The sequence below is a fragment of the Mustela erminea genome, chromosome 7 (assembly GCF_009829155.1).
Source record: "Mustela erminea isolate mMusErm1 chromosome 7, mMusErm1.Pri, whole genome shotgun sequence".
Classification (NCBI taxonomy): Eukaryota; Metazoa; Chordata; class Mammalia; order Carnivora; family Mustelidae; genus Mustela; species Mustela erminea.
The window spans coordinates 134178003-134191157 of record NC_045620.1 but is presented as its reverse complement, the minus strand read 5'-3'; the positions used below and the strand labels follow the sequence as shown (position 1 = coordinate 134191157).

General features: G+C 49.2%; 1 protein-coding gene across 6 annotated transcripts in view; it reads left to right on the top strand.

The window, feature by feature from the left end:
- Nucleotides 1–1463: 1463 nt before the first annotated feature.
- ATP6V1C2 (ATPase H+ transporting V1 subunit C2) overlaps nt 1464–13155 on the top strand; it is a 49836-nt gene continuing 38144 nt past the window's right edge. For 5 of the 6 annotated variants that reach the window (XR_004288054.1, XM_032353317.1, XM_032353314.1 and 2 more), the window contains exons 1-3: nt 1464–1543; nt 2715–2868; nt 5060–5127. Coding sequence is in view for 4 of the 6 variants with exons in the window: in XM_032353317.1 (XP_032209208.1) it covers nt 2740–2868; nt 5060–5127 (197 nt within the window). In the remaining 2 variants the exon portion in view is untranslated. Of the gene's footprint in view, nt 1544–2714; nt 2869–5059; nt 5128–13155 lie in introns of those variants that run through there. The other variant, XM_032353315.1, reaches the window with a different exon arrangement.

Genomic DNA, 13155 nt, shown 5'->3' with positions numbered 1-13155 from the left:
ATAAATAAATAAATAAATAAATGTGTTGCCCAACATCTGAGAAGCCAGGGCGATGGCTCAGAATATTGAAGAAAAATGTTGTCTGAAATGGAAAGCACCCATTCTCCCGCAGGCTGGCTGAGAGCAGGACAAAGGACCCTTGGATCCCACGTCATTCCCCAGAGACATGACACCCAGCAATTTGTGTAACTTCTGGGGGCTTCCCTACCCACATTTGTAATTGAGTTTGTGCCCAGCTCTACAGTTCCGTTTTGCCTAGCTGGAAAGAAATGTCATTATTGGGTCAAGTACAAGATTGGAGACCCTGGGTTGAAGGTCCAAGACGGCCACTCCTTCTCTGGAATTACCATTTTTACCTCCCTGTACACACCAAGTTTCCTCATCCCTTGGTTTCAGGTGTCCTCCCTCAGGAAGATGTTGCAAGGACTGACTAATAATGCACACGAGTGTCCCAATACCGATGAGGCACCGTGCAGGTGCTGGGAGTTCCAAACTGCTAATTCCGAGCCCACAACAGGATTGCGGTGTGACATGTGACCTTTACAAGCCTCCTGTCTGGGCTGCGTCTGAGCCTTCTCATCCCAGCATCTAGAGTTCCGCCTTACCTTTCCTTCCAAAGATCTGAAAGCATTCTGGGCAGTAGGTTGATAGTCTCACCAGTTTTATCTAGTAAGGGGGATCTCATTTCTCAAGGAATTCTTCAACACCCTCCACCAAAGATAATCCTGAGATTTTTATCTTTCCCAGAAACCACTGAAAACATTGTCCACAGGGAAGGATATGCTCGCGCTTCCTCCTCTTACTCCAGAGAAAATGAATTCTTAGAGCTTTTGTTTTTCCAACATTCCCAGGTTAATTTCTGCGGGTTCGTCCTCTTTTTTCAAACAGGACGGATCGCACACCGCGGTAGTGAGACCCTGCCTTTTAAATCCCTCCTACATCCAGGGCCGTTTCGCAGGGGGGTAAGGTGCGGTGGGCGCGTGGGACCGGGAGTTTCCTTGGCGACCCGGGCACGCTCACGCCCACACGGACAGGAAGGCTTGGTCCTCTGCCCAGGTGCATTCCAAAAACATAGGTGGACCTGTTGCGCTTCTTCCCACAGATCAGTGCTCTCGCCCAAAGATTCCCGAGCCCCCGTGCCGGGTCACCGCCGGGTGGGGGTGGAGAGCGAGGCGGTGGCCGCGGGGACCGGGCGTCCCCGGCCCGAGGACTTCGCCTCGCCCGTGCCTCTCGGTCGTGCTGGCCCCGTGCACTCTGCAACGTTGTGGGCTGGAGACCCACCCCGCCCCCCCAGCCCCGCCCTATGGTCCTCAGAATCCCGCCGGGACCCACCTCCCCACCCCGCCGCGGGTGCACCCGGGGCTCGCGGGCGGCCACAGCCCGGCCCCGTATGCAAATACCCGAGGGGCGGGCGGGGGCCGCCTCCCCGCTGCGGATAAAAGCCCGGGGCGGGGCGCCGCGCCGAAGCCGCTGCCTCCCGGGAGCCGGCCGAGCGTTCCGTCCCCGCACCTGCCTGCTGCACGCCCGCGGCCACCGGCGCCCGGTAAGGACGCGCAGCGGGGTGGGGGACGCGGGGCCACCCGAGCCGCCCCGCAGGCCCGGCTCCCCGGCTCGCCTCTGCCTACTTGCGCTGTCCCCGGCCGCGTTTTCTCCGTGGGGACCAGGGAACCCGCGCCTCCGCGGCGCCCTCCCGGGGCCGGGCAGGTGGCATCCCCGCAGCTTCTGCGCGTGCGGCCGGTTTGTCGCGAGGCCATCAGCAGGCGAGACCCAGAGGAGCTGCGTTGGCAGTGCGCGGGGTCAGGAGGGACTAAGGGGGTCTCTGCGTGGAGGGAGGTGGGGGGCAACCAGAGAGCTTCCAGGACGGGTCTCTGACCTGTTTTTGCCTGTTTTCCCCGGAGCCCTCGGTAGCGCCTAGCGAGGCGCTGGGTCGGGAGGAGCGGGCCGAGGGGAGAGCGGTGCGGCCGCGTGCACGTTTGAATGAGCAGAATTAATCGCCTTTGGAAGCTGCAGGCACTGGACAGAAACTGCCAGGCCCCGCACGTAACGCACCTCCGCAGAGTGGACGCCTGTTCTTAGGGAAAAACAACTTCAGTAGTTCCCCCACCAGCTTCCCCCCACCCTTCTTATTTGGGAAAAAGAGGAGTTTTTCTGAAGTGTTTTTAAAGCTAGCACCATTCTCAAGGTTGCTCAGTTAAGATCTGGGGTTTGTCCGAGCTGTTGTGAAATTCCCTCCTTGTCTCATTCCCGCCTTTACCCCATCCTTCTCTGCGTCGCGGAAAGTACAACGTGGAGAGGAGGAAAGTATTTTAGAGGGCCCCACGCAGGGGCTCGCTGTGCAGGCCCTCCCCCGTTTGCATTATAGTGTGAGAAGAGGGGGAAACTGAGGAAGGGGTAGCCACCTTTCCCCATCTCTTCTCCCCATCCCTGTCCCCCAACCCTTAAAAACCAGTCAGAACCACCCTAGGGATGGAGCCCTGAGGGCTTTCAGAGTTGGCGATAAGAAACTGCATGTTGCTTTGTGCCTATGGTGTCCTTGGAACTGGAGAATCTAATTTGGAAGGTCGAAGGGGCAAAGTATGGGAAAGAATGGGAAACTGGTAAACGCAACACATCCTGGAGAGGATTAATTCTTATGGAAGGGAGTGGTGAAGGAATAGAGATATTTGACGCTTGTCTTCTCCTGTTTCTGTGTGTGTTGCTGTGGTTCTGGTCAGTAACTGGGTAAAAGAAGGCTGAAGCATGTCGGAGTTTTGGTTAATTTCTGCCCCTGGCGACCAGGAAAATTTACAAGCTCTGGAGAGGATGAACACCGTAACCGCCAAGTCCAACCTGTCTTATAACACCAAATTCTCAATTCCTGACTTCAAGGTAAAATTCCTGGAGGGGAGGAAGGAGGTGGTGGGTTGGGGGTGGGTGGCTTCTGGGAAGCCAAGGAGACATCACAGGGTAAAGACAATGACGCAGATCCTCAACCTGGGGCTGAAGATGAACTGGGCACGTCAGTGGTCTGGATGGGACTTTATGCCACCGTCCGAAGTTGGTTGTGGTTTGTGTGGACTTCCAGACCCAGGAGGAAAGGAGCAGGGAGAGATGGGTGTGGTGGGGAGGACCGCCAGTACAGTTTAAACGTGCAGGCTTGGAGAGCTTCCGCCGTGGTAGTGCTCCCGCCCTGGAGCAGGGAGGGAAGCTTCAGGATCCTTCTGGTTCTTGGGGCACCTGGGTGGCTCAGTGGGTTAAGCCTCTGCCTTCAGCTCGGGTCAAGGTCTCAGGGTCCTGGGATCGAGTCCCGCATCGGGCTCTCTGCTTGGTGGGGAGCCTGCTTCCTCCCTCTCACTCTGCCTGCCTCTCTGCCTACTTGTGATCTCTCTGTCAAATAAATAAATAAAATATTTAAAAAAAAAAAAAAAAAAAAGAAAAGGATCCTTCTGGTTCTGGTGGGGAGGCAGGAAGGGAATTTAATGATCGGTGGGCAGACGGCAGAGAGATGTGACAGAGGCGAGCACAGTCCTTTTGCTTCAGAAGAGTGGAATTGTTGCCGTGCTTCCCAAGACTGTACGTTTCCGAAAGGAAGGCGCTTGAGGCATTTCTCGATGACACCTGTGCAAATGTGCTGTGGCTGCTGGAGGGATGGCCCCAACTGACCAGGGGCAGCTCTTCTCGAAAACTGCCATATAATCTTTCAGACCGCAGTCTGCCCTCTGCGCTGGGAGCTACACCGTCAGCACCGTAGACATTGGGGATGCCGCTGTATTTGCTGGTGTTTACTGAGCACTATGGTTGGGGCCCAGCCACTTTAAACGCATCGTCGGGAACCTTCCAGTCCCAGGGATAGATCAGGAAGGGCGGAGAAAGGAGACCAGGGCTGCAGATCTGGTAATTGGCAGCAGCTGTTTCTGAACCCATGTGTCGCTGCCTGTGTCAAACCTGCCCTGTTTGTCCCGTGACCCCCGCTGTGAAGGTTAGGGAATCAGCGAGCACTCAGCACTTTGTGTAAGGCAGCGTGTCAGACGGGAAGGAGCAAAGAAAAGAGACAGGACCCTCCCCAAAGATGCTTAACGTCAGGTTGCTTGAAAAGAAGCAGCTTCATTTACGAGAGATGTCCGGGCCTTCTTATTTCCTAATTTCCTTTCTTAAAGTATTTTTTTGTAAAAATATTCTTTTATGAAAGGATAGCTCCCACACAGCGTTAATCCTGATTGCTTTTTAATGTCTGACTGGTGGTTGATGACCTGAAAACAAAGCCTTTCCTTCTGGTTCTGTGGACTAGACCTTTAAATACAGTTTTGGACTCTAATAACTGTCACTTTAAGAAGCGGAGTGTTATGAGTAACGGGAAAAGAAAAGGACTTGCATGAATGAGTAGGTGGGAGGGGGAGTTGGTTTTCTGCGCCCCCAAGATCGTCATTAGTAATAGCAGAGAAGAACAGAGACGGGGGTTGGTTGGACATCTTGAAGAAGAAAGGCTTTAGAAACAGCAATTTCTTTCTTTCTTTTTTAAAGAGTTTTATTTATTTGAGAGAGAGAGAGAACACACTGGGGTCAGGAGGCAGAGGAAGAGGGAGAAGCAGGCTTTTTGGCTTCTTACTGAGCAGGGAACCCGTGCAGGGCTCATCCCAGGACTGTAGAATCATGACCTGAGCCAAAGACAGATACTTAACTGACTGAGCCCCCCAGGCGCCCCAGAAATGGCGGCAGCTTTAACTTGCTTTCTGGTCCATCTCCTCAACTATGGGGATGAATCCCATGACTAGCAGACGGCCATTCTAAGAAGAAAATGAGCTGGGGTCTCACAGTGACCTAGTGGTCACTCCTTCCTCTGGCAGAAATAAGATAGTTTATCCTATTGGCAGAAATAATAATAACAACAACAGTAATAATAATTTAAAAATTCCCCAATTCATTGCTTCTCTTAACAGCCCTTCCCAGTTTCCAGTTCGGCCACTGACCAAGAATAACTAAGGGGAGATGGAGGTTAGAGAACTCTTTGCTGTTGCTGAAAGTGACCTAACTTTCCCCTGCCTTAAAGCGTGAGCCTCTAACTTCTTTACGATCTTTTTAGGTGGGGACCTTGGATTCCCTTGTTGGCCTCTCCGACGAGCTGGGGAAACTCGATACCTTTGCTGAAAGGTAAACTATTTCTTATTTACTGCATACAAGTGAGAATTGGACAGTGTTGTCAAGGGACACAGTGCTCTTGCTTTGGCCGAGCCAATCTTGTCCACACCCAGTCCTAAAAGTCACATAAGGGCATCGGGTCAACAGCAGCACTTGGGGGCCCTTGAGTAGTTTTTTTGTTTTTTGTTTTTTGTTTTTTTGGCTGGAGGCAGCGTTTTTCTGGGGGCCACCTTCAGAATGAAGAACACTGTGTGGCATAAGGTACTGAAACTTCTAGAAAATAATTGAGCCATTTCCCTCCAGGCTTTTGTATTTTAAGGTTCTTGGTTTGGTTTTGTGTTCGTAGTCATATAAGCACATCATAAAAGATTCGAAGGACAGACGGAAGGCTATCGAATGACAAGAAGTTTCCCTCTCGTCTGGTTTCTTCTCTCCTGTTCCCCAACTTCCCCTCTTAGGTGGCAACACTGTTATCAACTTGGGGGGCACCTTCTGGAGACAGCCTGTACGTGTACCACCAATATGAGTATATTCTGGAAAGCAGGTTGAGAACAAATAATAGCATCTGTCCCCCACCTTGCTTTTCTCTCCTAATCACGTATCTTAGACATAGTCTGGTGTCAGTCCATAACTGGATTTTTTTTTAAATAGTTTGCATTTTAAAGATTTTATTTATTTATTTGACAGAGAGAAATCACAACTAGATGGAGAGGCAGGCAGAGAGAGAGAGAGAGAGAAGCAGGCTCCCTGCTGAGCAGAGAGTCTGATGTGGGACTGTATCCCAGGACCCTGAGATCTTGACCCAAGCTGAAGGCAGCGGCTCAACCCACTGAGCCACCCAGGCACCCCACATAACTGGATTTTTCTGTTGGGCTGTATTAGCTCGACTGGAGGTGTCCTGATTTACTAGTATTTCCCTGTTGATGGACATTTAAGTTTTCTGTCTTCTGCTGTTCCAAACAATGCTGCAGTGATGATCTTTTTTTCTATTTCTTTGTACACGCCCTGGAGTGGGATAATTAGACACTGAAATGCTGGGTCAAAGAGTATTTGGATGTGAACTGTGCAGATATGCCCGCATCACCTCTCCAAGGAATTACTCCCATTCCCAGTCCCACAAAAAGTGTGCGTATGAGGATCGTTTAAAGTCTTAAAATCATTTTTAAAAAATTGTTACCCATCTGGTGCATAATCACTGGAAAATACTGATGGCTCTTAGAAAATCATGAGAAAGAAAAGACAAAACCCCAGTAATTACACCATTTAGAGAATGCTACTACAAGTGATGTTATGTTGTATTTGCAGTAGATAAATCCAATTTTTTCTACAGATATGCTTGCGTACATTAATAATGGTGATACCATGTTATACATATTTTATAACTTGCTTTCTCTTCATATCTTTTTTTTTTTTTTTAAGAATACTTACTTATTTGAGAGAGAGTGAGAACGCTCACATGAGTGGGGTAGGGGGAAAGGGGGAGAGAGAATCCTAAGCAGGGTCCATGCTTAGGAAAAGCTGTAATAGAGGAGGTCCCAAGAAATCTTCAAACACACAAAGATAGAAACTTCACACTGAAAATGCACATGTTCAGGCCCCACTCAGCTGGAAGGGAAGCCCAGGAATCTATTTTTTTTTAATGGAGGAGAGAGGCAGAGAGAGAACATTAAGCAGGCTCCATACCCAGTGCAGAGCCCAACGTGGGGCTCCATCTCACGACCCTGAGATCATGACCTGAGCTGAGATCAAGAGTTGGATGCTCTCTCAACCATCTGAGCCACTCAGGCGCCCCCTCTCTTCATATCTTTGGATCTCACTGTTGACTGTTCCACAAGTGTTACACCACAGGGATTTGCCATCATTTGTTTATTTGGGTGTTTAAAAAAAAAAAATAACCCTTAGTTTGGTGCATCCAGAAATGCGGTGTTTAACCAATGTTCCCATTTGATTGAAACATAATGCAGAGTGGGGGTAGATGAGGAAAACAGACCAAGCAGGCCAGGTCATGACCAGGACACAGACCCGGGGCCGACGGATTGATCTTGCTGCCTCTGTAGAAGGTTTCAGATTCATGGGGCCTGTGGACGCTCAGGGCAGTGGTGATGTGATGGGTCAGTTGCCTTTTTCACGCATTTCCTGGGAGCCCTCGAGGTCACACTGGGAGGACCCTTCATCTGCAGACTGGGGCTGTGAGCTAGAAATGTGTCCTGGGTTCTGTTGCTGTTCACCTGCCCCCTTCCCTGGGCATGAAAGGAATGCTTTGTTAGTGACATTTTGCTACCTGTGGGATGTTGCTCTGACCACAGAAAGGCAGTCCTGGTCACCAGGTCCTGGGCAGCACACCGTCTTTGAAAAAGAAAACTAACCTTTGGCTTTCTTATCTGTAAAATGGGATAATAGTGAACATCTCTGTGCTTTCCAGAAGAATGAAGGGGAGTAAAATCGTGTTACCCCAAGTGTTACCAAATCCGAGGCCACATTCTATGAAAAATTAACGTCCAAGAAAAAGTGGCCTGATCCCTGAATGTCAGCTCCTTTCTTAAGCTGATCTGCTCCACAGGGAATTGGGTCTGACAGCCTCTCTGGAGGCCAGCCCACTGCCCTCGGCAGGAGATGGCTTTCCCGGCCTATTGCAGAAAGGACAGCTAATCAGCATTTTCTCTTCCTAGACTTTTCTAGGCCCTTCTAGATCTTTCTTTGCTACCGATTGTCTGCTCTAATGCAGGTCCGAGAGCCTGTTTCTTATTCCCCAAACCCTCCTCTAGCTCTAAAATTCTGTGATCCTGCATTATTATTTCCACCTTTATTTTTTCCTTTGTGTTTCGTTTTGCCTTGTTTTGATGCGTGTCCTGTTCCTTCCCCAGCGGTTGCACAGTTTGCTTGCACTGGTGGCATAGCATGTGTTTAAGGAATAATATAAAAATGTGTGCGGCCAGGTTTAGGCTGTCATTGTGAAACAGACAGAACCCATACGAATGGAGGTGTTTTTCAAAAGCCGGGGCTAGGTGTGGTGAGAATGGCAGTTGCTGTGCATTGTTTTATTTTTCCTTGTGGGCAGATATTCTCAAGAACCTTCCGTGGTGGGGGGCGGGGAGGAAAATGGTGTGATCTGAGCTCCCCCTATTTCTAGCATTTCTTTACTTCCGGGGGCCAGGGTACTTTGTCTTAGAGTTAATGCTGGGGCTTGGAGTGAGGGAATGGGATACACTAACCCAGGGGCTTCATGCCTTTGAAATGCCCTACCTGATTCTTTAAAGGGGACTCCAGTGTTGTTAGATAAAGAAATGCTGGCCGGTTCTGTAGCCCAGGCAGCGCAAACCTGTCAGCACTGCCTCTGGCCAGGAGCACAGAGGAGGGACAAGAGTTTTCAAGGTGTATTGTTTCCATATCCTTTTATTATTTATTTACTCGGGGCACTGGAGTGTTTTTCCATGTAGCTGGAAGGCAGGTTTTGCTTACTGCCTTTTTTTTTTTTTTTTAATTCCCCCATGCTCCCTTTGTTAATTTACTTTGTACTTACCCTGTAATTCATGAACACGGGAGAAAACAAATGATTTTATCTTGGGAAAAAGCACCCCCCCACACACACACCATTATCAGTGTTTGAGTTCTTCTCAGTATCTTCGATTCTTTTGCCATGCAGGTTGAAATACTACATTTCAACTACACTGCACTCAGATACACCCCACAGGTTCCTGGGGTACACTGGTGACTGTCGCTTGCCCCCGGCTTGTGGAACAGCTGGTGGCTTTTCTTTATCCCGTGGTTCCATGAAGTTGACTGAGGGTTAGCTCGAAGATGTGGATCACAGATTATGTATCTGAGTGTGGATGCCTGATTAATGGTGGGTTCTTCCAAGGGCATTCTGAAGAGACGCAAAATATGATTTAACAACTTCCCCTAGCTGCGTGACATTTCTCCAGTTCATTAGACAGGTATTTGTTGAATGCCTCTTAATGCTGTGTGCCTTTCTAGACTCCTCAAAGCTTCTGGGCGGTCCTGCTGTAGGTGTTTGCTGTTTTCCTGCTCTCCGTGGTGTTTCCAACCTCCCCCTCCCTGTCAGGCCCCATTAACACCTGCTCATGCTGCTCCACTCCCCCAGACTCTTCTAACCCTCCTGCCTTCAGACCTGTTCATCTCCCCCGTCCTGGTTTGCTTCTCCTTCATTGCACTTTCCACAGTGCCCTTGTGCGTTTCCTTGCTGGATCATCTGCTTAAATACCAGCCTGTCACCTAGACTGTCAGTTCCCTGAGGTTAGCCACTGGCCCACTTTGATCCCTTGCACCTGTACTATTGTAGGCCCTCCAAAACCAGCTGAACGAATGAATGGAAGAAAGAATCCTGAAATATTAGGGCTGCACAGACCCTTAGAGATCGAATCTAACCCCTTCGTGTTCTAGATGAGAAAACAAACATGCCCAGAGAGACCCTCCCAGAAGGAGCTAGATGGGCTCAGGGCAGCAGAGGAAGAATAGAGCCTTGACCCAGATCCACCAATCAATCATTGTTGTTTTCTTTCTTTCTTTTTTTTTTAAAATACAGACAGTTTTAGTATGTCTTAATCCTGTCTTATTCATTGCTCCGATAATTAACATTGGCATTTTACAAAGTATTTGTAAATATTTAAAGATTTAAATGGTATAACAATCAAATGGTATGCAGAGGTAAAAAAAAGAAATAGTTCCAGTTGATTCCAGAAGCTCTCCCCATAGGCAGTCCTTAGGAGGGTTTTGTATATCTCCTTTATGGTAAAACAAAACAAAAATACACGTACATTCCTGCTCTGATATTTACAAACCTGGAAAGACCTTCTTGTGAGGTATCTAAAAGCACAGATTTTTTTTAAGTTTAGATATATCCCAAACACTTAGGACAGAACCTATCACATGGTTGGTGCAAGGATCCTATAGATAATTCATCGCAGATTACAGTGAAGTTAGGGGGGATTAAATCCTTATCGTTTTGAGTGTTGTCGTGAGCATGGTGACTCTTCCAGTTGGCTTAATTCTTTTTCTTGTTCCTCTGGAAAGAGCGCTTTCACGTTTCAGTCAGCAAAGGTCCAGCACGGTATCTCATTGACTCTTTCCCCCCCAAATTTTATTTTTTATGTAGTTGCTAGTAGAAATGAGATCTTTTCTTGAAATGTTTACTATTTATAAATGGGGATTTCCATGTCTTAATTCTGTGACCCACAAACTTAACTGAGTTTCCTTATGGAAGCTAAGGTGAAAGGTCAGGGAGTCTGATTCCAGCGTCTAGAATTAGGGTTAGGGTCAGGATTAAGGGTTAAGGTTAGGGTTAGAGGGAGTCTGGCTCTAGAGTCCTCTTTTTTTTTTAAGAATTTATTTATTTATTTGACAGAGACGCAGCGAAAGAGGGAACACAAGCAGGGGAATGGGAGAGGGAGAGGCAGGCTTCCCACCGAGCAGAGAGCCCCATGCAGGGCTCGATCCCAGGACTCTGGGATTATGACCTGAACTGAAAGCAGATGCTTAACTGAGCCACCCACATGCCCCCAGAGTCCTCATTTTTTTTTTTAAAGATATTTATTTATTTGACAGACGGAGATCACAAGTAGGCGGGGAGGCAGATAGAGAGAGAGGAGGAAGCAGGCTCCCTGTTGAGCAGAGAGGCGGGGATCCCAGGACCCTGAGATCACGACCTCAGCCAAAGGCAGTGTCCTTAACCCACTGAGCCACCTAGGCACCCTCAGAGTCCTCATTTTTAACCACAGTATTAAGACGGGTCAGTTGTGTGACAGCACAAAATTAGAAAGACATACTAGTTTAAGAATGATGACAGCTTTGTAAGAAGAATTTGGAAGTTTCACTCTGTTCTCCATCCTATCCACATTGTTCACGCGGCGTCCACTGGCCACATGGGGCTTGAGCACTTGATTGGTGGCTCGTTTGAAGTGAGATGGTAACGTAGGAAACCTCAGATATCGAAAACAGTACCAAAAAAAAAAAAACTACAAAAAACAAAAAAAAGGGAAATTCTAATAGCTGTTGAAACAATAATGTTTTTGATCTTGAGTTACATAAAATATATTATTGAAATTAATTTCACTGTTATTTTTTCTATTGTGGCTACTAGAAATTTTTAAGTGACATGTGGCTCAGTTACATTTCTTTTCGCGCTGGGCTGGCGCTCTAGACAGTGCTTCTCAAACACCGGCCTGGGGATCTCGGCAAAATGCGGGTTTTGACTCAGTGGGTCTGGGCTGAGCCTGGGACTCTGCGTTTCTTACAAGCTCCACGCTTATCCTGTGCTGCGGGTCCACAGACCACACTTGGCATTCTACGTTCAGCCTACTTAAATCAGTGGCTCTTAACCCGCACTGTGCCCCGGAATCATCTGGAAGACTTATTAAGAAATAGATGATGGGAGGGGCGCCTGGGTGGCTTAATCAGTTAAGCGCCTGACTCTTTTTTTTTTTTTTTTAAGAGTTTACTTATTTATTTGACAGAGAGATCACAAGTAGGCAGAGAGGCAGGCAGAGAGAGGAGGAAGCAGGCTCCCTGCCGAGCAGAGAGCCCGATGCGGGGCTTGATCCCAGGACCCTGAAATCATGGCCTGAGCCGAAAGCAGAAGCTTAACCCACTGAGCCTGGACCCAGGTGCCCCAAGGGCCTGACTCTTGATTTCAGCTTAGGTCATGATCTCAGGATCGTGAGATTGAGCCCCACATGGGGCTCCGTGCTGGGCACAGAGCCTGTGTAACATTCTCTCTCTGCCTCTCTCCCCCCATTAAAAATAAAATAGATTCCTGGGTTTCCCCTCCAGCTGAGTCAGGGCCTGAACATGTGCATTTTCAGTGTGAAGTAAGTGCTGTTTCTGTCTTTGGGTGTTTGAAGATTTATTGGGACCTCCTCTACTGCGGCTTCTCCTGAGTGTCCCATGGGGGCCTCTGATGAGTGTTTTCTCCTGTTCCCGTTGTCTAGAGCTGGTAGGTGTCTGTAGGAACCACAGTTACAATGATTTTCGTATCTGCTCTACCCATGCTTTCATACGTGATGGTATTTTCTGCTCTGGCTGGAGGCATGAAGGCGATGACAGTTGTCCCTCCGTGGGGGATTGTCACTTGATGGTGTGTGTGCCTGTTTGTCTTGTTTTCTGTCCGGAGTGCCACACTGGCGGTGGCCTTTCACCCATTCCTCGTTGTGTGCCAGGCACTGTATTAGGTGCTTCTCATTTCTCTGTTTCCTCACAAAATCTCCGCCACCATCCTGTGAACCGTGTGAGTATCTGCTCTTTACAGATGAGAATATCGCTGTTCCCCGAGAGAAGCTGCTTTGGCAAAGTCGTGTCGACGATGCGTGTGTCAGGCCTTAACCTGGTCCGCCTGCTTCTCTCCCTGCCTCAGCCAGAGGCCGGGGGCAGATGGCAGTTGGCTCCCCCCTCTGCCTGCCTGCCCCGCCTTCATCCCTTCCTTCAGCCCCTGCTGTGACACTCTTTGCTTTGCCTGATGTGACACAGGCCCTGACAGTCCTCCTTCCCCCCACCGCCCAGCTCTGGCAACTAGAAGTCGGGCCAGGAGGGAAGGAATGTGGGCCGGCTGCTTTATATGCATCAGGCCTGGGTCAGGGGCAGCCGGAGGCAACATTGTGAAATCCAGGAAATAATCTTTTGGAGGCCAAATTTAGGAGGAGGCACTTACTTCCATCTGAGATCTTGACCAGCTCCTGGGACTCGTGGCTCCATTCCCGTCGGGACCTCAGCCCGACCACGGCCACTCGGCCCTCGCTGACTCTTCACACCTCAGCTGGACGGCAGCCCCTTTGACTTTTCTCGTTCTCAAGGGCTTAAGGGGCAGCTTTAAATGGCTCTTTTTTAGAATGGGCTTCATGTCCTAAGTGAATGTCATTCTCAGGAGACCGAGTACGTATGTGGAGTCTCTGTGGGGCCCTTCGATGGCTCGTGGGCCCACAGACGCGCTGCCCAGGCATCCTGGTGTTCCTCCAGGTCCACGGTCCACTTGCCACTCCAGTAGGGACAGAGTCCTGTGGGTGCCACCTTCCAAACTTGGCCCGTGTCCAT